This window comes from Numenius arquata, chromosome 7, assembly GCF_964106895.1.
Source record: "Numenius arquata chromosome 7, bNumArq3.hap1.1, whole genome shotgun sequence".
Taxonomy (NCBI): domain Eukaryota; kingdom Metazoa; phylum Chordata; class Aves; order Charadriiformes; family Scolopacidae; genus Numenius; species Numenius arquata.
The window spans coordinates 18,965,947-18,990,769 of record NC_133582.1 but is presented as its reverse complement, the minus strand read 5'-3'; the positions used below and the strand labels follow the sequence as shown (position 1 = coordinate 18,990,769).

The 24,823-nt window shown below is 39.6% G+C and overlaps 1 protein-coding gene across 1 annotated transcript in view; it reads right to left on the bottom strand.

The window, feature by feature from the left end:
• RFX6 (regulatory factor X6) overlaps window positions 1–9,080 on the bottom strand; it is a 36,571-nt gene extending 27,491 nt beyond the window's left edge. The window contains exons 1-4 of the mRNA XM_074150687.1: window positions 8,882–9,080; window positions 8,499–8,655; window positions 6,731–6,854; window positions 5,124–5,185 (exon numbers count right to left, since the gene is read on the bottom strand). Of these exons, the coding sequence (XP_074006788.1) occupies window positions 5,124–5,185; window positions 6,731–6,854; window positions 8,499–8,655; window positions 8,882–9,080 (542 nt within the window). The remainder of the gene's footprint in view (window positions 1–5,123; window positions 5,186–6,730; window positions 6,855–8,498; window positions 8,656–8,881) is intronic.
• Between the last annotated feature and the right edge of the window lie 15,743 nt (window positions 9,081–24,823).

Below are 24,823 nucleotides of genomic sequence, written 5' to 3'. Positions count from 1 at the left end.
CTGGTAAGTGTGTTTTTCTGAGGGAAGGTGATGTGGTGAACTGACCATTTTTAAATACGTGTTAATATTCAGAAGCTCAAACGTAGGACTATCTGCTGATAGCAGTTCCCTTTTTATTCATTACAGTCAGAGTTGGCTGATCAAAGCAAAGTGACACCTCAAGGTGGTTTAGGATGCTAATGGGACCTTTCATTAAATGTCATAATGCTGGACAGTTGTCCTCTGTTTCGCATACAATAGTGTGTCACCCATGTTATGAATTAAAGTCCTGGAGGTTTTCAACCACTACTTTTGGTTTAGGAGTATTAAACAGGTAGACTTGGGCCAAAGATCTGGATCTAGAAACTCCTAATATTTGTCGAGTTCCAAAACAAATGCTGAAGGCATGAACATTTTTTCTTCTTTCATGAAAATCAAGTAATTTCAGGTGTGATACAAGATGCATTGAAAATATACACGTATGGATTTTTTGAAATAAAAGCATTTGACATTGCAAAGGTTGTGCATTGAACAAGATGAAAAACAAAATAAAACGGTGACTGCTTCTTTAACAATGTTATCTGCACATTTGTCATTGGCCATGTAAGCAAGTAGTTGCCTACATCTCATTCCAACACCCTAAATCTCCCAGTTTCAATCACATGCCATTTTTTAAATTATGAAAACAAAACTTCACACTTTCACCACAAATTTGGAATTTCCTCCTGCTAAAGATGGAGTGGGCCAGAGGCCAAGGAGAAGCATTAATTCTTTACAAAGTTAGGATTCAGTATCTAGATTATTCAAACATCCAATTCAATATTAACATATGTGGGCTAGAAATGGCAACTGTTGTATGATTTGGATTCCCAGGTTTCCAGTAATAGGCAAAAATACTTGTCCCTGCTCTGGAATGCCCCAAGATATCAGAATTTACCATTGCCACATTTTGTTATATAGAGAATAGACAATCTCAGTACCTATTTAGTGTGTCTTAAAGGCATGGCAGTTATCATTCTAACTTCATTCAGTGATTTGTGTACTTTAATTTTTAATTCTAAAAAATACAGCTTTCCAGTTGTGATACAGAAGCAATTAAAAAAATTATAATCTGTACTTTTCAAGCTCTGTCTGGAATATTTCATAGAATAATAAAGTGTAAAGATTTTTATTCTCTTCCAAACAAAATTCATTAGCTAAACAGCTTATTTTGTACTCCCTGTTGAGAGTAATATATCCATCCCAGACACACCAATAACATCTTTAACCTACAACTTCAAGTACCCTCTTTCTGTCTCTTCATATGCATATTTCTATGTGTATATACAGTATATATGTATTTTACTATGTTATACTTCTATTGTATAATTAATAAAAGACAGCCAGTCATCATAAGGAACTAATTCTCAATTTTCTTAACAAACCTTTTAAAAACTGAACTGAACTGCTTTCCTCTTTTAATTTCAGTGGTTGTAACATATGTTCCTACGCAACTAGTAGCCCTGATTTTAGCATACACTGACACAAATGATAGCTGATAAGGAAATGATAGGCTTAAGCTGTTCAAGGACTTGCAATAACTTGTTATCATGGGGCCAGCTGCCATATCAGTTTTATTAACCCACTAAATCACTCCTAATAAATAAGATAATAGTTTTCAGACATGATGGATAAAAGCTAAGATTCATCATTGATCAAAGTCTACAAAGAAATTAAATTGTAACTTGAGCTCAAACAGTCCTCTGCGTGTATGGGCTGAGCAGTATGTACATTTTCCTGAATAGCAGCTCCAGGAACTTAGGTACCATGAAGATTATAACTAAATTCTAGCAGTGACCACAGTATATTCAACATTAGCTATGTAAAGAAAGTGGAATCAAAACCTGCTGCACAGACAACTGCTGCTTATGAAATACTAATTTAAGAGCAGTTTGCTGTATTTATTATGCTGGGTCTTCTCCCACTCAGCAGGGATATGGAAAACGTCCCCTACATTCAGCAATCCGGAGTGATTAAAATGGGCATGAGAGATGAATGAACTTTGTTAATAAAACTGTGTCCAATGTGTTGTACGTTCTTGGCCAGATATTTATATGAGTGTTTTAGTATTGACACTTTTGTATAAATGGGTTGTTGGATGTAAGCACACAGAGAGACACTCTGACTCTGAGTATCAAAGTTCTGGGATTTCTTAGACCCATTTTTAAGTCTCTCGTTTTCCCAGAACTGGAGATGACAAATGTTGCTTGGAATCAGAGGAGGAACTAACATTTGTATGTCTATCCCACACCTTAGAGCAGCAGATCTTTCTCAAATCTAGTTCATGCTCATGAGAATGCTAGAAAGAGCTTGGCCTTGTTTCAGCGTGGGAGAAAATTCCTGCCACCTTGAAGATGATGGAAAAGGGAACTAATTTTCTTTGCTTTCTTCTGACCACAGCCAGGCTCTATCAATACGTTGCTGTGTATGCAGTGTCCAGTAAGGCACTTTATTCCTGGGGAGTTAGCTTTTCTTTGCAATGTATGAACAATGACTGCATTGGAGAGGAATCGTCTTTTTTCTTTCATGCTTTGCAATATCTGGCTCAGTAGAATCCTGGACAATGAACAGAGCTCCTAGACACTACTGCCATATGAAACATCACTGTCAGGAATAGTTAGTAGCGTTACTGCTCCTACTAACTTGATATGGAAATAATGATAGCAATAGCAACAACAGAAATAAAACAATATCACTACACTACCACGCTTAAAAAAATAGGATTTAATTGCTAGTAAGAACTGCCTCTTACCAGTCCCAGTAACACAGTTTTGTTCAACATAGAAACAGCTTACAACATTTAGAGTCCATGCTGACATAAAAACAGAGGGTAACTAGTCATTTACCAAAACCGATGAACAGTTTGTTAATTTGCTTATTAATTTAATGGACATACTTCTGTAAATGAAATTTATATGACTAACTGCTACTTGGCGAAAGCAGAAATGAATTTGCTACTTGGTGAGTCTGTGGTTCTGAGAGGAATATGGTCTACAACAACAGAGACAGATAATCAGAGGTTATTATTTAAACTGCCACTTCTCTGTGACTACTTGCTGAGGTATTCAGTCTCTGAACTGGAGATACTGTCACTTGTGCCTTTTGTGAGGTCCTTTTTTGCACAGCAAGAACAATGTAAATGTGTCTTAGTGGAAATGAGAATTGCAGAGGAAAAGTCTCTGAGGAAAACTCTGACAAAAAAAAAATAAGAAGAAACAAATGACAGATGTTCAAACAAAACCTGCTGATGCCTCATCCCTTTGAGGAAATTGTTCAAGAACAGTTAATCCATATGAAAATATGGCACATAATGCCACCAAGGTCAGTAGGGATATGGGATCTGCCAAAGAAATGTTGGGCATGAGGTATTTCTGTGATAATACTGTTAAATGCCCTAGAGAAAAAGGGAATATAGTGACATATGTTTGAACACAATTAATTTTGTAGCTAGATTCTCATGTCAAAAACTAGTTTTGAAACATACTCCTTTACTTAATAGACATTGACTTACTGTGCTTTAAATTATGCACACACATGATATATTTTAGAAGTTTGGATCTTGATTGGATCTTATTTATCAATTCATTAGATATGTCAGATCAAAAATACTATGAGCATTTGGGAGACTTTTCCCCTTGTATTATCTCATCTCATTCATTATAACTCAAAAGTGCTTCTCCAAACATGTTGGGTTATGAACCTAATACTTAACCAAGGGATTGATGAATTAGTAGGTTGTCAAATATACCTGCACAGACTGTGAATAACAGATCTCCTAAAATCTTAAATACAGCAAATGTCCATTTGCAAAGCTGACTAAGTCTACACCAGTTTATGCCTGTAACCATAGCTGAACTTCGTCACAGCAATTTATGAAATCCCTCTTTTCCTCTATAAATAACCTTTCTAATAGTAACTCTCCTCAAAATCCCTCTATGCAGCATCTATAGGTCATCTACAAAAAGAGAAATGAACTACAGTTCCAGTTTTACTCCATACAATACAGATTGTGTACTCTCTCCTGAAAAAACATCAGTGGATTACTAATTTGTAAGACCATGACAGAAACTATGTTAAGAACTGTCCTCTGTTAAAAAAGGAAAAATATTCTATGCAGTTTTTATTTCACAGAATCTTAGAATAACAGAATGGTAGGGGTTGGAAGGGACCTCTAGAGATCATCTAGTCCAACGCCCCTGCTAAAGGAGAGGAAGGTATTTCCCTTGGATTTTATTTTTATTAATGATTATTTAAAATAAATAGTCAAGAAATAAAATACACCACACAGTATTTCATTTTCTTAAGAAGGAGCATTCCCCTGTTAAAAAACAAAATCAGACTGGGGACAATTCACCAGTCCTTCCTCAGCAGTCTTAATATCAGGACACAGGAGGGAGGGTGGATGTAAGGGAATACGTTGTTACCACAGTCCACCACAGTTTTACAATAAACGGCTAAAAGCATAATGCCAGAACCAGAATTAATAAAAATTTCACCACAGGTGATATATAATTATCTGTGATCTATTCCCACAGCCTAATATTCCACAGATCAAACACACAAATTAATTGGATACACTATTTATGAAATTACTGCACTATAGGTTGTATACTTTTCAGAGTATTTATAAATTACCGACAAGACCAGACATATACCTTCCTCTTAATTTAAGACAATGCTTTTTTCCAGTGTCTTTAATCGATATTGTTATGTAGAGAAAAAAATGAAAGTTGTTAGATTTGCAAAAGGCAAATAAAATCACAGTTAAATTGCACCTTATTTGTAAAGATGAACAGCCGAAATATATGTGTTATATAATGTTTTTAATATACAACATTTTGACATATATTTGTAACAAATGCATGATTCGGTAAAAATAATGACAAGTTTTAGAAGCTTAATCAGTTTAACTTTAGAAATTATGCCTGCAGCACTGTTTTCAAACTCAAACTCTGTATCAGCTTCATCATGTACATGAAAGCTATCACTTGCATCTTATCATCTGAACAACCCCCCTTATCAATTAGTATATGTTATGGAAAGATGGAAACGTGTAATTCCTAGAATGTATTCTGCAAGTGGATACATAGATAATTGTGCCTTACTTTGAATGGCCCCTTGTTCCAAGCCGCCTTGTGGTAAGGAGAGGGAATTTCTGGCGAATGGTCTGAGGAGAAAATAACTGTATTAATTTCTAACATCGGTATACTTTCTTAGCAATCTGTTAATGGAAAAAATTATAGTGTAAATACGTGGTCTAATGCAGTCTGTGAATAAATATTTATGACACTTACGTCATAACATAAACAATTAAGGCATATTTTATACTGCAGGGGTCCTTCCATCCTCATCCATCTCACTGTGTACCTCCAGTCTTCCTACCCACAAACTCCTTCCCACCTGTTGTTCTTTTCTGTTTTCACTTCTACAACATAAACCCTAGTTTTCTTCTCCAGAATCCTGTCCCATTCCAGTCCCTAAAGTACAACTACATCTTTTGCTTCAGAGATCTAAATAGCACCAGGGAAAGATCTGGCCTCAAGTCATTCTGTTTTCAAAGGCAAACAATGAAAAATAAACCAATTTTTTATTTGAAAAGTGTGATCTGATGGTTAAAGCAAGCAAATATTTGCCTCACAGTAATTCTGTGTCCTCCACTATCAAAGTGCTGGACAGTCTTAAACATGTTTATGTTCACTGAAACCCTATGAAAGTTTCTGTTAGCTCTATGCTACACATAAAGAATTCATGTTACGTGATTTAATCCAAGTGAAGCAAAACATTCTGTTACTGGACTCCTGAGACTGAGATTGCTGCCCTAAAAGCATCCTAATATTCCTGTAAAAAATGATGCTTAACTCAGAAGGTTTAATAGGTAAAACAGTAATTCAGTGATAGAGGCAGATCTAATAGATACATCTAATAGACAGCTCACTGTTAAAACAACGTTTAAATAGAAACCCGTTGTCTTCCTCATTTATACTGAAACTCTGTAATGAAAATTAGACATACACTTTCTCAGTATATCCAACTCAAGATGAAAAAACTACTAAGTGAACATTTTATGAACTGGATTTTAAATCCATTATTATTATTTAATTAAATTAATGCATTTTGCTATGCATGAACAATGACGAGATCAGTAGTGTTTAAAAAAAGATGATCCTTGAAGCATTTTTGGTTTCCTGTTTCACTAACTACTCAGGATTTAATTTGGAGAGTTCACATCTCCCTTTCATTAAATGATTTCAGGATTAATTGTAGGGAAGGGTATAAAAGAGGATGAATCAACAATTTTTCATTCAGGAGCTCTTTGTGTTATTAATTTTTATTCCCCTTCTTGTATTGCTTCTTGTGTCACATCTCACTTTACACTGCCTTTAGTATAATTAAAAGCATCTTCCATGTCAGATCTGGTTTTGTGGAAAGAGTCCTATTAATGTCATCATCAAAAAAGAAAAAGAGAAGAAAAGCTCTCAGAGACAATGCCTTTTTTGATTGAAATAACAATAAATCAAAGGGAATTTCGGTTTCATTCTCCTGAAGCTGATGTAATGAAATCCTTTCATATGGAACAGTGTAGTTAGCCTGATTCCATGTACATTAGCAGTAGAAAACACGTGAATTTGAGAGGCATTTTGACACAGGTGTACTAAATTGTGATTCTATCAAAGAATTAACCTAACAATTCATGAAGGCATTTACTCTTTACCTTCCCAAAAGTTGCAGCACAGGCAGGTTCCAGCTTCTCTTTTCTGCAGAAGTCTAAATAATGTGCATAAAGGATGCATCTGGGTAAACAAACTCCTTCACAGACAATGTAGTTTTCTTCCAGCCTGTATAGAGAAAGTAACTGCCAGAGTAAGAAGCAACACGCCATGTCTCCCAATTTTATTTTCCTTCTGGTTTTCGGTACTGCCCTCTTTTTTTAAAAAAAAAAAAAAAACAAAAAAACAAAAACAAATTACAGAAGAATTCCATGAAAGCACACAGGTGAGTTTCTCCTGAAGAAGACAAACACTACAGACTGACTCCACACTTAGTGCTTAGGTTAATTGCAGAATATGGAAAACCTGGGGCCAGGTCCCTTTCCTTAATGAGTCTTTTTCAATGTGTGGACTTTTTTGCTTTATATAACTAAATGATCATCACCTAAAAGCCAGACTTGCTCTGAAAATAAGAGCGCTAATGAGATTATGAAAGACTTTGATTTAAGTCTGTCCTTTGAACACAGCTGGGGCTTGAACTTGCATCTTCTGTCCCACTGTGTCTTTAAGACCTGGGCAAATGTCTCTTTTTTCCCTACTTTTGCTTTTTAATTTCTACACTGGACCTGAAACTGTTTCTTGACCAAACCACACTGAAAAGCAAAGAACTGGCTTTTTCTGAAGGGGGTGCATTTTTATGTAGCTTCCCAATCCATTTACAGAATATAAGTGCCTACTGATTGACGTTAAAGTAAGATTTTAAAAACGGAAGTAAAAAACTGGCTGTCTTCACTCGAGCTGAACTGGTAACAGTTGAGTTGTTTCAGTTGTTCAGTTTCTTTTCTTTATCAATTTACATTATTTGCCAATCCTGGGATGATTTGCAATAAATTTATTTCTCAAATTACACAAATCTGTAAGAAAATAATGTGTAGTAAATGCTGCATACTGAATAATTTTGCCCTGACTCACCAGACTCAAATCCTTAGAATTTATGCTCAGAAGCCAGATGTAAACTGGGTAAGAAGAAACTGGGTAAGAAACTGGGTAATTTGGATTACTCTCATTTTGCAGTTGGAAGGAAAAAAATATCTAGATTTACAGTCTGCATTTGGTAACTAAGTTCCCATTTAATTCAACAGCACCCCTCTCTAATTTCAAGTGTGCTTTAGTAGAAACATTTATCAATTAATGACTGCAGAATTTGACCTCTTATTTGGGTAATTTTTTTCCCAAATAGAATGAGGTACAGTTAGGGCTTCCAAGGATGGATACAATGTAAAAAAAAAAAAAGTAGCAAAACAGTGAAAGTCTTTTATAGCCCTAAAGGATAATTAAAACTGGATAATTAACACAAATGTATTTCCTAAGTAATGTTTCATTTCTACATTTTTTTGGATACATTTCATCCATAGCCACTCACTGTGAGAATCTGACAGATTTCTCTTAACTAATAAGCTTCTGCGAATTAGAAAAAAATAATCAGACATTCAGAGGTGGATGTCCTCATTTGTAGACAAGCCTTACCCGGAAAAAAAAACCACCAGAACTCCACCAAAAAATATAACCAAACATCCCACAACCCCACAAATGACAGCTATTTCTAAAAGAGCGGCGGGGTGTAACCCTCCTTGCCGGCTCAGCTTTTAAAGAACTGTCCCTCCGGGCCCAAGGGACACGCCGGCTGGGTCCTGCCGGTAGCAGCGCGGGGGGAAGATACGGGGTGACCCCGCCGAGCGGCCCCGGGGGCCGGGTCCGGGTCCGGAGCCCTACCATTGCAAGGTGAGCTGCGTCTGCTTCTTCTTGTCCTTCATGATCTGCGTGATGCTCCTCTTCGCAGACGGGCTCCGGTCGGCGGCTTTTAGTGCGCCGTCCCCAGGATCCGCATCCTCTTCTTCCGAGGAGAGGGCTTGGCTGTTGAAGCGTGTTTCTGAGGGCCGGGAGGGAGGGGACAAGAGGAGAAGCCCGAGGGCATCGTTACGGGCCGGGCAGCACCCGCCGCCTCCTTCCCGACGCCACCGCGGCCCCGCAGGAGCCCGTTTAACCGCCCGAGGGGACCAGCCCCGCCGCACCCGCCCGGCCTCGCGTCTCCGCCGGACCCCGGGCAGCAGCGACAAGGGAGGACAAGGGGCGGCTGCCGGCACCCCACCGCTTACCTGACTTGATGCCGGCGGGCAGCGCCGGCTCCGAGAGCCCCCTCTGGGCGCCCGCCGCGGCGCACAGCCCCTCCTGGGCGAAGGGCAGCAAGCCTCGGCCCGCCAAGCCGGTGTAGCTCTCCTCCTGCGCGGCGGAGGGCGCGGCCTGGGCCGCCGGCAGGTGCAGGAAGGCGTCCTCTTGCTCGGGTCCCTTGGCCATGCTCCTCACCGGCGCCTGCTCTGCCCCACCGCCGCGCAGGCGGCGCCCATGGGCGGCGGGAGGGGACGGGACGGGACGGGGGTAGGGGTGGCGGCGGCGTTAGGGCGCGGGGGGCGCCGGCTGGAGCATGGGCCGCGCCGGGCCTTCGAGCGGGGCTCTGGCACCTCGGCCGGAGAGGGTGTCAGCCGGCGCCGGCAGCGTGAGGGGAGAAGAAGCGGTGCGGGGGCGGCGGGGGCCGGGTGTGCCCTACGGAGACCTGCCGGGAGGCGGCATGGCTCCCCGGCGGGCACAGGCGGCCGGTCTCCGCGGGCGCCACTCCCTCCTCAGGGCAGCTCCCCCGCGCCCGCCGAGGGGGCTCCGCCTTAGACGGGGTCTCGGAGGTGTCCCCTGTCCCTGCCTCCCGCCTCCCCGCCCGCCGCCGTGCTCAGACAGGCCCGTCGCGCCCGGCCGGGAGGGGACAGGGCATGGTTGGAGGCCCCGGGAGGTTCAGGGGAGCCGGCCCGGAGCTGATCTGCCCGGGACTTAATGATTAACTCCCGCCGGCGGTGGCTGTCCCTTGTGTCCGGGAGTAGCTCTCCTCATCCCTTCGCGGCAGAGGGCGGCCGCGGGGGGTCCCCTCATCCCCGCCGGGTGCGGGCGAGGGGTGGCCGCCGGGGGCTCCGCTCCTCGCAGTGCCCTCTTGAGAGCCACAGGGCCGAGAGGGGGAGCGGGGCTGTGGCTAGAAGGCCATGGGACTCTCCTGGGCATTGCCTGTTGTTGTCAGTGTTTCCTTGTCCCCTAGTGTAATTTTCTGGGTGTTGGAAAAAAACATCTTGATTTTTGTACAAATAAAAGCGTTGGTCTGGCAGACGTGTATTTGCTTAGCTCCATTTCAGCATGCTGACTGAGAGACATGGCATGGGGCAATCCCAGACAGCTGGCCCTTGCTTTTTCCAGAGAGCAAAGCTGTCAGCAGGATGGAAAGTTAGCCTGATCACTGCAACATCCACTGTTTTAACACACCCTTGTTAAAGCAAAATCTTGGGCATCATGCTTCTGCCAGATGAGGGCTGGGAAATTGTAGTATGGCTTGTGGTGGCAAGCAGCCTTGAAACGCTGTATCGGATGAAAGCTAAAGGCCGCCTTCTAGCCATCAAGTAGTGTTGGGCTGTCACAGACACAAAGCTTGTGAAGAGCTGTCCTTCCTTCTACTCTCTTCCAATCTTCTGTTGTACCTCAGGCCATGGATTCCACCAGCAGCACAAAGCAGCAGAATATTACCACTTCCACACCTGCACAGATGCATTATCAGACATGACCAGACATTATCAGACAGATATATTATCAACATTATCAGCTATATCGCATCTGTATTTAACAAAACCCCAGGTGTGCCCATATCTGCCAAAGTCCCAAAAACGAGTCATAAGTATGAACGACGGACTTGAGAAATGAGGACAACCCATGAGAGAGTCTTGAGAGTCAAAAATGGCATTTCGTCCAAACTTTCTGCTGCTTCTACTTACACCTCTTCCCTTAACTGTGTAAAATACATTTCCTTCCTTACTGGTTACTCTATTCAAACATTTCTTCACTGTTCCCATGTCCCTTTCTTACTTCATATGTGATGCTATACATGACTTTTTCCATATGCCTATGTTCATACATGACTTTGTCAGTCCATCAGTTTTTAGCATAACTCACTGAGACAGTTCAGCTTCTGGTTTCAATGGCTTTGTTTTGAGGTTATAGCAAAATCACATTCAACCCTCTGACTTCTCTGTGACTTTTGGCTGACCCAAGCACTTCAGACCTGCAAGGATCAGGATTTCTATGGTATAATAAAACCTCCCAGCTACTAGTTGTTGTGTTGAATCTTTTGTGAGCAAAATCCAATGTCCCATTGTCTTTTTGGTAATATGGAGCTACATGTATTTGTTGCATAAGAGCAGGTTTCTCCTTTGCTATGATGTCAGAATATCCTGAGTGATGCTAATGAATTCTGTCCACCACCAGCACAAGGACTAACTGAGTGAGGGGGTCCGTCCCAGGGACCAGCTAGTTTCCACCCTGGGGCAACAACCATTTGTAGTCCCTTCCCGTTCCTTCTAAGGACCAGGCGCTGATTTAATTAATTTACCTAAAACTGATGATGATTTTAAGAGATTTTTCAGTAAACAGAAGTTCTCCTGTCTCCTATCAATATTGCTCATTACCCAGTGAAATCTAAATTGTGAAGTAGAACTGTTAAGATGTATATCCACATATATCTGTTTATTATTTTCCTATTCGAAAATTGCACTATGTTAATTGCAATCGTGGTATTTGTCCCTGGACATGAAGCATGGGATACATCTTGTTTACCTTTCTCTCAGTTTTCTGAATCTCATCTGGTCACCTCAATCTCCCTTTATAGTCAGTGGAGAAGAAAAGGTGTTTCCAATGGATAATTCGTGCCAGGCACATCACCCACTGAAACTAATCATCCTCTTGCAAATCTGTTTCTTTTCCTTGTCTGTACTGAGAGCCTATAAGTTTCGCTGAGTTTTAAGTGAATTCTGTAATGGTGTAAATCCACCAAAATTCAACAGATTCTGCTCTACATCCTGGAGCATTCTCAGATACATGTGCTCTGCAGCACAGTAGAATTATTGATCATAATTTACATGTGAAATATCTTTTATATCAGCACTCAGGTATTCACCGTGTCATCTTGCTGCAATGTTTCTCTTTCTTCTTGCCAACACAGCACATTGAAACAAAATGTTTTCACCTTTACTTGTATCATGTGACTTCCCAGTGACAACAATTTACTTGAGGGATTCTGTGTGTCGAACTGAAAAAGGTCTGGAAGATAAATGTAGCAATAGAAATACAATTTGTTATTGATCTCTTCCTGTGTAACTTCATGCTGTTTACCTAAGAGTTGGAAACTGTTTCAACTCATATATTTGGTAGACTCTAACACCTATTTCTTTCCAAATATGCTGGCAGTACAATAACAGTACATACCAGTATTCCACAAGGAAATAATAAATTTCCCATTATCATTAGTCTTTGTCATTCTCTTTGCCTTGACGTAGTGTGAATCTAGCTCTTTCCAAAGCTCCATTTCTGATTTCCTGAGACTTATTACAAGGAACAGTTTTAACTACCAGCAGTTCAAACAAGTCAACTTTCCCATTTTTTTGTTCTTACCACATTTCAGTGTTTACCTTTTGAGAGTATTTTGCTCTTGAAAAAAAAAATAAAAAAAATATATCAGTGCATTAAGCTAAGAGCCCCTATGCATTTAGCCCTGTCACTGCCAATGTGTTTTGAAAGGGTATAACCAGGAATAAGTTTTTTCATCACACAAATTTCTTTAAAGAAATATCTATCTATGAATTAAAGGGTCAAAGCATTGAAACACCCTCTGTAATCTTGGGCTTATTGTTTCTAGTCGTTATCCAGTCATTCTTTCTGATAACTAACAGCTTTAGGTCGACATTCACTACAAGGAAAATTTCTTTGCCTTTGCATGTTTATTGCAGCTTTTTTACTGAGCTCTTTCCAAGATGCTTATATCTCAGAAACTTTTTCTAAATAATTTCTCTACAGATTTTCTTTAGTTCTGGTGGCTTGAGTTACTGGCTGTGTGAGTGCAATGAAACAAAGCCTGAGAGAAAGCAACGGGGAAGAGGAAGGCCCTCAAAGTTTTAGGAAATCTCCATTAGATCTCCCTTCTTCCACAGTGGAGGATACTTGTATCATTCCTTGCTGCCACACAGTGCTGTGGCTTCTCTGAAGCTTGAAGAAAAAAAGGAGATGGGGTGAGATGCAAGGCGAGGTGACCATCAGGCAAGGAAAGGACCATCCTTCACTGTGGGGCCAGGGATTTCTGCTCTCAGTGGGGAAGGGAAGGAGCATCCTTCACTGCCCAGCAGGGCCAGCCCAGCAGCTGCAGCAGGGGAGCGCAACCTGCGCTGGTGCCTTTTGTCCTCAGCAAGCTCTGTGAGCCCCACTGCTAGTCCTGATGCTGTAAAATTGCATAAATATGATTGAACACGATCTGTGCAGCCAAAAGAGGGAGCAGATAATATTCAAAACTATGGAACCGCAATCAGCATATGCTACTCAGGGGACAGCCATGCAGGTCCGTGCTGTGCACATTTGTGTGTATGTATGTGTCTCTACACAAACACACTACAAGAAAGCAAACTAATTGCCCAAAAGATGCTGTTGACCCCATGCCTGACTATCCCCACCTTCTTTTTCTAAGTTCCTATTGTGGTTTATTAACAATTTTGCAGTCTGTATTATATGACCCAGAGAACTTTTGGTCTTTGTTTTCATGGTGCTGAAAATCTTTTCCCAACCTAGTGATGAAAAGTTCCACAAACTTTGGGCTGCCAATAACCATATAAGCAGTGCTGGACCTGCAAAAGCAGAGGCTTGTCATACAAGTTAATTCAACACAGAAGCTTAGGGTTCTCTTTGTAAGGAATAAATGCTGGCATCCAGTAGATGGTGATGTTTAATAATGTATTTCCTGCTCTGTTTCCAGCCGATAAAGCCAGATGTCTGTCTGTCTCTCTGCATTTGGGTATTTTACTTATTTCCTGTTCTTACGATCTTTACATGAAAAACCATTCTGTTCTGTATAGAAGTGGATGCTTCTGCTTTTCTCCCCAAAGATCAGTCTTCAAAATAAATAAACTATCATGATATATTTGTGTTACACTAACCCTTTCACAGTTCATGTGTCTCCATCTTCTACAACCACAGGGACACTCTACACTCTGTAGGCAGCCGAGGTAAACTGCAGGTGGAGACTTCATAATCTGACCTTATGTAGCTACATGGAAGTAAAAATTCCCTATGCTTATCTCTCTCTTGAGTTGATGTTAGACAGTTATATCAGGTTGCTTATCTTGATTTTAAAATGCCATTTTTCAGTATGTATTCTTTTTTCCTTTGCCAAATTGGGAGAAAATGTTTGTATTCATTTAAGTATGTGCTCCTACAAGCTTGCAGACTGAACAGCCACTTCACTATTCATGTATTTGCACTGTGCTTTGGTGGTCAGCATCCATGGAAAGAAAAGTAAGGAGGCCAGCCGAGTTTTTCACTGGGCTGCTATACAAACAGTTTCCCTGTGAATGATTCAAGAATAGAGCTGAAGTTAGAGAATATGTTCACCACTGAAGAAGTGGTTTTGAGAGTTTCTGCGGATACTCCAACCAGCTCTATTAGCAACACTTGTTCCTGTATACCTAGCCTATCTGCAAATAGCTGCTAAATAGGTGTTAACAGAAGCAAACCGCTAAAGTCAAAGTCTCTTCGTGTAAAGCTGAGTCCTAAAGGCTCTACCACCAGTTGGATACAGCTCCCTGAAGTGCTGCACTCACAGACAGCTCACCACTGCTGAAAACAGGTTGTTCTCCCCTTCTGTGTCTCTCTGTCCACCCTATTGCTGGCCACACACTCCTGCTGCTAACCTTGTGCCAGCTTCAGCACTTGTCAGACACTTCTGTCTCACTTTGATTCACTGAAATAACAGAAAACAAGACCAGGGAAAAGCAATTAAGAGCTTTCTGACATTTCAATGAGTTAAATCAGTCAGGGAGAATGATGAGAGCCAGAATATGGGTGGCATGGTGTAGCTGGGACTGAGGGAAAAGGAAAGAGGATGGAGTAGGATAGAGGAAGGAGAGGGTGTGTGAGAATGGAGGAAAGCAAGATTTTCTCACTTCTGCAACAATAAGATCTGCTGAACTGCCTGTGGAACAACAGACCTATTCATAGTTGTCAGGGTGATGTGCATCTGGCAAAAGGTGTTGTTTAGATTTATGCAGCCTTCTTTGAACAAGTGACCTCACACAGTTACCTTGCAAATTTATAGTTCTATAATGTATAACTACCTCTTCCTTTTTTAATTTCTTTTTTTTTCTTCTTTTTTTTTTTTTTTTTTTTTTTTTTTTTTAAGTCCCAGGCTTGACTTTCCATGCTTTATGGAATATTACCAATCATAGAATTGTAGAATACCAAGTTGGAAGGTTGGAAGAGACCTCAAGGACCACCTGGTTCAACCTTTCTTGGCAAGAGCACAGTCTAGACGAGCACCCTGTCCAGCTGAATCTTAAAATTGTCCAATGTTGGGGAATCCACCACTTCCCTGGGGAGATTATTCCAAAGGCTGATTGTTCTCATTGTGAAAAGTTTTCCTCGTGTCCAACCGGAATCTCCCCAGGACTAACTTGTACCTATTACCCTTTATCTTTTCCTTGTGACTCCTTGTAAAAAGGGAGTCTCCATCTTCTTTGTAGCCACCCTTTAAATAGTGCAACATGGTGATAAGGTCTCCCCTAAGCCTTCTTTTCTCAAGGCTGAACAAACCCAATTCTCTCAGCCTTTCCTCATATGGCAGGCTTCACAGTCCTTTGATCATCTTTGTGGCCCTTCTCTGGACCCTCTCCAGCCTGTACACATCTTTTTTGTATAGCAGGGATCAAAACTGAACACAGTATTCCAGGTGTGGCCTGACAAGCGCTGAGTAGAGTACGATAATGTCTTCTTTATCTCTGCTGGTGATGCCCTTATTGATACAACCTAGCATCCTGTTGGCTTGCTTTGCTGCAGCAGCACACTGGTCACGCACATTGAGCTTGTTGTCCAGTAGGATCCCCAGGTCCCTTTCCACAGAGCTGCTTCCCAGCTGGGTAGATCTCTGCCTGTGCTGCACTGCTGGATTATGTTTTCCCCGGTAGAAGACCTTACACTTTTCTTTGTTGAACTTCATAAGGTTCTTGTTAGCCCACTCTTCCAGCCTGTCCAGGTCTTCCTGCAGGGTGGCTCTCTCTTCTGAAGTGTCCACTTTCCCACTCAGTTTGGAGTCATCAGCAAACTTCATTAGGGTACACTTGATCCCATCATCCAGATCACTTATGAAGATATTAAACAGTGAAACCTCGCTGTTTAATATCTTAATAAATGATCTGTTTCTTGAGACTGATTAGCCACAAGACTGTGGCTAATCTCTCTGTAGGCATTAGTCTACAGAAATCCTCAAGGACAGACAATGCCTTCACTTGGAACTTCCCAGGCCCTTGCTTGACCTGGAAACAAGACCACTGCTTACCATTTTTCATATTCCCATTTGTAGTGTATGCTCTGTATTGACATGCAGGGGTGAGGCTTTGAATCTCAGTTTCCTGGACAGAGAAAGAGTTTCATTCACTAACTAGTCTCTGAGTTATAATAATTCCAGCAAATGTTTTCTAGGGTTAGGAACCAAGTGTTTGCCGTTATCTGTCCCTTATTGTCACTGACACAATGGTGCTTGCCAGAAATGGATATATTACAGCCAGTTATTTTTAAATTCTTGGCTAGAAGAAAAAAAAAAAAAGGTGGTTTTCTGCATAGTATATTTGGACAATATTTTTAAAGGTATTTTTTATATATATTATACTTAATGACAGACAGTGTCAGAGCAATTCAATGCCTGATCCAGAGGCAATAGTATTCTTCCCACTGACTTCAATGGGCTCTTGATTAGGTAATTATTTGCTAAGTAAACAATAGATAAAAGTTCAGTTTGTCACATGTACACAATCGCAAAAGTGTTGTGTTCTAAGTAAAACCACAGATTCTTGCTGTTAGCAGATTCTGGAATCTCTTCAGGAAGAAAATGGACTCTGATACCTAAGGGAAGCGATGTTACTTGTTGTCAAAGATCTCTTATCTTCAACCACAAAGTGGTCATGTTGCTTTCAGAGCAGCTGAATGTAAATAGTGGCCAAAGACAAGATCCCTGGATACTTGGGATATGGATAGTAAATGAGCTTTGCCTTCGGGATGGCACAGTGTGAAGCCCTCCATGCCACAGAGGACCGAGAGATGTGCATTGCTACGAGTTGCTTGGTGAAGGGATACTAGATATGGTCAGCAACAGTCAGGTTCCTGGTGGGCAGGGTGCTTTCCAAACCACTGGTGTTAAATTAACAAGCTGGCTTGTTTCCTGCTCTGCTTAACACACCGAGCCACAGGAGGGTGAGCATCTCCTCGGCCCCAGCCAGCCTCAACTGCTCCTTTCCTTTACCCAGAACACCTTCAACACCACCTGTTCAACCTGCTACATGTTTTGAAAACATCAGCAAGGTCTTTGCTGTGTCTCTTATCAACAGAATAAGCAAGCAGAACGTTTGTGCAGCATTTAGCAGTGCATCCCACTGCAATCTGAACTAATGTGTGCTCCAGTTAATGGTGTACTGAAGTGATGGGTGGCTTATTATGATGGCACTCAGTAAAGGGTACTATAAGAGACAGGTCTTATTGCTTCCTTCCAGCACGTCTGATTGCCCTTGGAAAAGTCACCTGCTCTATCTGTAAAATAAAGTGAAATTGTTCCTCGGGTTCAGTTGGCCTTTTTGGGGAAGAACTGTTTCTTATTATGCATGCGCCTAGTATGGTACAGATCCTCTCAAACTACTGAAATTTTACAGGCGATAGTATATGTAGTTTTTTTCTGACTTTTCCATGCAACCCTCCTAGTATTCTTTATAAGGATTCCACAAAAGATTAAATCATAATACTTTAACTTCAACAGTAAAGGGAATCCCATAAAAAACATTGTTGATCCCATATTACTTTCTATTTTGGGGTGAAAAATGATAAGATGTGGTAACAAAGACCAGCCTTTGGTATTTATCTAGCTACGTTTTTAACTTTTCATGTATATGCATATGAACTTGCAGAAAATAGACATGGATTTATCTGCTTGTTTATCTAAATTCCAATCAAATACTACTGCTACACTTCATTAAAAACAAGGCACTTGGACATGCACTGTTTACAAAGGGGGAATAATATAAATAAAACAGGCTGAATAAGGGCTAGATCTGGAGAGAACAAGAAAGCTCTGATGGGAATGAAATTCATTATGAGAAAATCTGGAGATTATGTTTCTTCAAAACATTTTGTGTTCAATTGGTGGGATTAAACAATTCTACTGTAAAAATCACATGCGAAAATTTTGTTGAACACTTACATATTCACTTAAGAATAACTTTTTTCCTCTGGTATTTTATATAGCTCACAAGAAGCACATTACTGGCTACTGAAATAGCAACAACTTCCTCAAATCCTCTATTAATGTAGTCCTAGAAAGGCAGTTTGAAGAAGTACTTTTAAAATTTCTGTGCCTAAGTTAGTCTTCAAGCAAGGATATTATCTGTAAAGTGAGCATAGAGAAAGCTGTGTGCTTATGTGCAAAAGGGGTTAAGAGAGAGATTGTCAGTGGCAGTGCATCTGTGTTAAATCTCCTGAAACATAATTTTCCAATTAGTGAACAGGAACCAGAGATGTACTCTTTTTATCCTCTTTATTTATCTCACAGAATAAAATTATTTTTAAAGTGAATATTTGTCTGAATAGATCCTCTTTAATTTTGAATGTCTCTTCAATTTGTATTTTCTGATTACTGTGCAGTTACTATGCCAGAAAATGCAGAATGACTCCAACCTTAGAGAAGCATAACCATGGGCAACCTCTGGGGGCCAGAGTTTGGGATTTTCTGTGCAAAACTGCTATAGAGAATTTCACTTTTCTTAGAGTATATCACTATCCAGAAGTAAACAGGACCAGGATGAGCACTCCTTTTCCTTATTCTATTATAAAGGAGTTTTTCAGGTGTTCTTTTCATTTTGTCCCCCTTCAGAGACTGCACTGTTTAAAAGAGTTCTGTCATCTAGAAGTCCATTTAATTCTTAAAGCACTTCTTGTCAGTAATGCTAGGGAAGGGGTTTTGTTTTGCCTGTTGTTTAACAGTGGACTAGTCATTTAGGTATCAAAATAAAGGCTGTGTAATAATTACCACTAAGAATATTTACTTGAAATTATAGTAGAATTTTTGTTGTTGTTGTTTTGGGTTTTTTGTGCATGAGAAACAATAATGGTGCCATCGTAGTCTTGGAATATTTAAATACAAGGTAGTCTTTCACTGGCATTCAAAGTTGACATCTCATTGTCTACTGCTCTTTATGTTTTAGGTCAGTCCACCAGCGAGCACTGAACATTAGTCTGTGATCAAAATGCATGATCTGTGCAAGGACAGAGGATGGGAGGGATAAGGAACTGTTTGACGTACATATACCGAACCATGTGTCTGGAATACTATGATAGAATAGACAGTCATACTCACAACAAAATAATTTTGCAATTGTTTTCCTTGATCTAGCTGCCTGCTTTTTCTTGCTACTTGGATACATATACAAAGCTTGTATTTCTTGCGGATGAGCTATTTCCATTTCCATTTCTTCTCTTTTGTTCTTCTGTTAACATTTATATCTTAATAATGCAATGCGTATGTTACATTGCCATATATTAAAAATGTTGTCTTCAAAGACCTTGGTAGTTAACAGATTGCACTGTGTTTTGTTTTGAATCTGAAGGTATGTTGGTGCAGTCCTAAACATGTTAGTCTCACAGTTAATCTGGAGATCTGTCATGGTTCAGTCCTGGAGGGTACAGATCAGTCTAATGTAGCCAAAACACCTCTGCAGATTTAAGATGTGAGTTACTCTGGTGTAATTCAGAAAATCATTTAGTTTTCTGTTTCTTAATTTCTCACTAATGAGATAGGACTAGATGTGGTACCTGTGCAGAGACCTTTCTTTACTGCCTCACTTCCTCAAATCATGAAATTATGAATCACCTTTCATTAACCTATAGATGTTTTTACAGACTCTAATGGGAACTAATAGAAATGCTACCTACCATCATCACCGTCATCATCATCATCATTATCATCATTATCATGTTTTTATTGTGTCTGGTTGATGATTTATGAATGCTTGTCTGTGGAAATAATGACATTATCTTTTAAAAATAAAACATTGACTCAAAACCAATGAGAACATTGTTTTTGTGGCCTTTCAGTATATAAAGGGGCCTTACAAGAAAGATGGAAAAAGACCTTTTACTGAGGCCTGTAGTGACAGGATGAGGGGTAACAGTTTTAAACTGAAAGAGAGGAGATTTAGATTGGATATTAGGAAGAAATTCTCTACTGTGAGGGTGGTGAGACATTGGAACAGGTTGCCCAGAGAAGTTGGGGATGCCCCATCCCTGGATGTGTTCAAAGCCAGGTTGGATGGGGCTTTGAGCAACCTGGTCTAGTGAGAGGTGTCCCTGCCCGTGGCAGGGCGGTGATTTTTAAGGACCCTTCCAAATCTAACCATTCTATGAGTCTAAGAATTTGTTGCCCACATACAACTTCTTAGACAAATGTATGTTAAAGAGTTCGACATTAATGTAAATAAGAACATTTATTCTATAGTTTTAGAGAAAATAGTATCTGCATTTCAATGTATTTGAGGTAGATGAAGAATTTTAACAAGTTTAAAGTTATTATTAGTTCATTGTACAACTTCGGCAGCCATTGGTTATGAAGGCAGGTTACGAAATCACAGCTGTAGTTTCCTTAAAATCAAGACTATTTTTAAGTTTATGTTGTGGTTTTCTGAGGTGCCTCACAAATATGATTTTTCTTATCACTAGGAATAAACTGAAAACAGAACTTCCCCAATGAGTGATGGAAATCTACGTAAACAAGTTGATGTGTGAAAAAAGGGAAACCGTACTGATTTAAAAAACCCAACAAAACAGATGGGAAAACACTACATGCACTGGCCTCAAACTCCTGAAGTTCTTTTTTCACTCTGCCCCTCTGGATTATAAAGCTGATATAATACCCTTTTGCTGTTGAAGGAAGGGAAATCTTTAGAGTAATGTGTAGTACAAGCTTTTATGCTTATCCTTTCAGATTTTAAAGTGGGTCCATCTAACAGAAAACACTGGTAAAGGAGGCAACCTTTTAAAAATACAGATATTTAAATACACCTCTAGGAAAATGCTAGCTTTCTCTTTTCTTTTTCAAATAAAACTTCCTTGCTTTTCTATGAAATGACGTAATTTCTGTCTTGCAGTGTGACTATAACCTTTTCATCAACATAGGTCACAATGTGAGTACCTGAAAATTTCAGGAAATTTAATGTCTGAAAATGTGCTCTGGGGAGATGTAAAATAAAAAGCTGAAAAATTCTCATAGCTAATGTCTATTTCTTTCTGTCCTTCCTTGATTCCAGTCAATTCTCACTGCTGATGAAATGGTTATAGCTACACTGCAAGACAGAAATTTTGATCAATCATGGTTTTATGCACTGTCAACTACTCTGTATTGTATTTCTAAAAGATGTGGATAAACAGAATGCTCAGGGAAGTAATTGCAGATTAATTATTTTATCCATTCTTGCAGTATGTCTTCAAAGACAATTTCTTGTCAGGGAGCAGAAATGACTTAAAGCAATGTCTTGTTTCCTATTTTCTCATTAGCCAGAGTTAGTAATACAGTATTTTTTTTGTATGTGATCTCTCCTTAACCAGCAGTGCATAATATTCTGTAGGAAGTGTCCTGAGTGATAAGTTATTCTACAAGAATTTAAGAGTGAACTTTTTAGCAGAAAACATTCCCAATGGTTTTAATTTGTGATTTTTTTTTCTCAGTCTTTGACTCTGAAGATTGAAGTCAGTCTCTAGAGTGACTCCTGCAGACTTGCTGTTTGGGGTTCTTTTCCTTATCTGAAAGGAATTTTTATGAGTGTCACCTGTTCTGCCTGTACTTTCTTTGTAGATGTATGTTTACTTTTATAACACAATCAGTTAAACCTTGTACGGTGAGCTGAGATCTTTTAAGATCTCAGAAGAAAACCAAAATAAATAAAAAAGTCAAGAATAAGGGTGACAATGACAACCTTGAGTCAATTCTCAAAAAAAAAAAAAAAAAAGTGATAAAATAAGTTGAGACCTGAAGTCCTAAGATCCTAAAACTTTTAGAGTAAAATTTAAATGTATTTAAGCATCAAACTTGAACTGAGTTAACTAAGGCATAAAACCTTCGGGAATTTTGGCCCTTGTCTGCAGAGCACCTTAGAGCTGTGTAAGGAGCTCCTAGCAGCTTACCTCTTGTATGAACATAAGGAGATTTAAGTTCTAAAAAACAGAGTTCCCCAAGACCAGCTGGCTGAGCTCGGGGATGCCTACAGTAGCCTGTACTGAGAGAAGCCTCAAATCCCACTCAGCTCTTCTACAGTTTGGAACCTATGAACATCAGCCCTTCCCCCAAAACACCAGTGGAAGTAGCATTATCACAGAATCGCATAATAGTTGAGGTTGGAAGGGACCTCTGGAGATCATCTAGTCCAATCCAAAATTATCTTTGTGTCTGATCACTCAGTGATCAGGGAGAAGGTAAAACAGATATGTACTTGCTCAGATATGTGGTTTCAAGACAGTAACAAGACAGGGACTTGTATGAAGTTAGGGCAAGTGAAAACCAACCCTTTCCCTGGTGTGCTGTTCTATATCCTCTCAGCCAGCACATTTGGGAGACATGGACTCTAATTTCTCTTCTATCTGTACAGGTTTAAATCTGTGTTTTCCCTTGATAAAGTATCCTGAGGGAGGGTAGCAAATGAATTCTCATTCTTTCCTATGCTGATGTGTGCACAGGGTAATTAGAAGGCTTGGTACAGAAAGTGAATATTTCTGTATCTTTTAGTGATGAAGGCATTCCCTTAAAAGTAGGGTCCACCTGACTTTCAGTCCCTGCTCCCAAAACTGAACCTTTTTTCATTTCTGTTATTCTAATTACTGCTTAATATTACCAGTCATATTATATATATATAAAATATACATATTATATATATCTATATATAAAATATTTGGCTCCAAAATTACTGAAGAAAAAACTCTCATATTTTAAAAGGAATTTATGTGGGACAAGTACTGTAAGAGTTAAAAAATCACTAAGTGCTATTTTGCAAAAGTGATTTAATGAGAATAGGCTCAAGGTCACCAAGATGGCTATTTGGATTTAGGTATCTACCCTTTAACAGCCTATATTCAAAGTTAACATCCTCAGATTCCCACAATCAATTCCTTTGGAGATGTCCAAAAACTGTAACCTCTTATATTTTTAAATCCCTATAAACGTAATTCTATTTGAAGGTGTGTTCAGTGTTAATAATGCTGAGAGATTTGACATCAACTTTGTACCTGTTTCCCACCAGGATTTTTATGTGAGATGATCTCCAGCCTGACTTGCTTGCAGATACCTGTCTTCTTAGCTGGGTGGGATAGGAGCAACCTTGCTAGATTATTTTGAAAAAACAGTTCATTTACAGAGAAATTGCATTTTGGGATGACTAAAAATATTTTTCCTCAACATCACAAAAGTCAAATACATGAGTTTTTGTGTCAAAATTGTATTTGACTTGAATTTTAATCTAAGTATATTAAAATATAGAGAAAGAAGCTAAAATATATTAAATATATAAATATATAATATATATATAAATACATAAATATATAAATATATAATAAATATATAAATATATTAAAATATAGAGAAAGAAACTAAATGAAAGAAGCATCTCTATTCTGAACTAAAAAAAAATGTAGAAATTAGTTGTATAGCCCCCTTCACAACTCTGCTTTAATTTCTTATAGCTCTACTGTAGCATAAATAGCAAAGGTGCACTGAATATGCAGAACACTGACTATTGACTTAAACACTTTCTGAAACAGAAATTACTGTGGGGCTGCCCAGGACTGCCCTGACAGTCCAGTCAGGAGGCTGAAGGCACTGTCACAGCCCTCCTCTAGGCAGATGTTCCAGCATCTCAGTTTTCCACCAGAAGTACCCCAACAAGTCCATTTGCATTGGGGTAAATTCAACTTTCAGAGAACACAAGGAGGCACATTATAATATTGTGACCTGATAAAGAAAAACAGGACTCGTCCTCTCCATCATGCAGATCAGCTGACACACTCTAGAGGACAAACCCAATGAACTTGAAAATTGAGTTAGCTTTTCTCGCAGGAATTAATGTGACTGTTTGGCTTCCATCCAAATTCCCTTTCACTGTTGATGTGTTTTTAATTTTACAGAGGTCTTTTTTTAATAACAAACCACAAATCAAAATAATAGGTATTCTCCTTCCTGTTCTTTAATTTTAATATTCAATATTAAGCTATGTAGGGTCCCAGTAAATAGAAGAATTTTTTAAAAGATAATTAAAATTAACTAATGCAATACCTGCTTCTTTTGGTTTTGCTCCATTGTTAAAACTTCCTTAAAAGAAACTCAGTAATCCAAAGTCATTGGGTTAAACACAATGGTTCTATTTATCTAAGAATAGGATGCCAGTTTTCTAATGTTTTGACCTCAACACTATTTATTGTCTTAATTAATATAGATGCAGTCTATCATATTGAAAGGAAATGGCTCCATATACTGATTGCATGGAAAAGAAAATGATTTCACAAAGGACAATTCCTTCTTCCTGGCCTAGAAGGTGTTAGTGTACTCACTGGTAATGGCTGGAAACAACGGATGGTTTTAGTTGCACAGGTTTTTTTTACAGGTGATTTTAGAGAGCAGTTCCACACATGTTTTCCTTGGTATTTCTGGTTTATGAAGTGTTCCCAAATTCTGCTCATAGACAATACATAGTGAGCTTCACGCTTGGAGTCTCTGGTTTTCTTTGCAGGAGATTAGCCTTCAACTGGCCTTTCAGCCTTGGTTATGAGGTGCACCAGCTCCCATGGACTTCAGTAAGACCATGAGGGAGCAGCTGGGCTACCTGGGAGCCTTCCAAGCATGCTGCTTACTGCCCCAAAACACAGGCAAATGGAGAGATGTCTTGCTGGCCAAAGCAATGGGA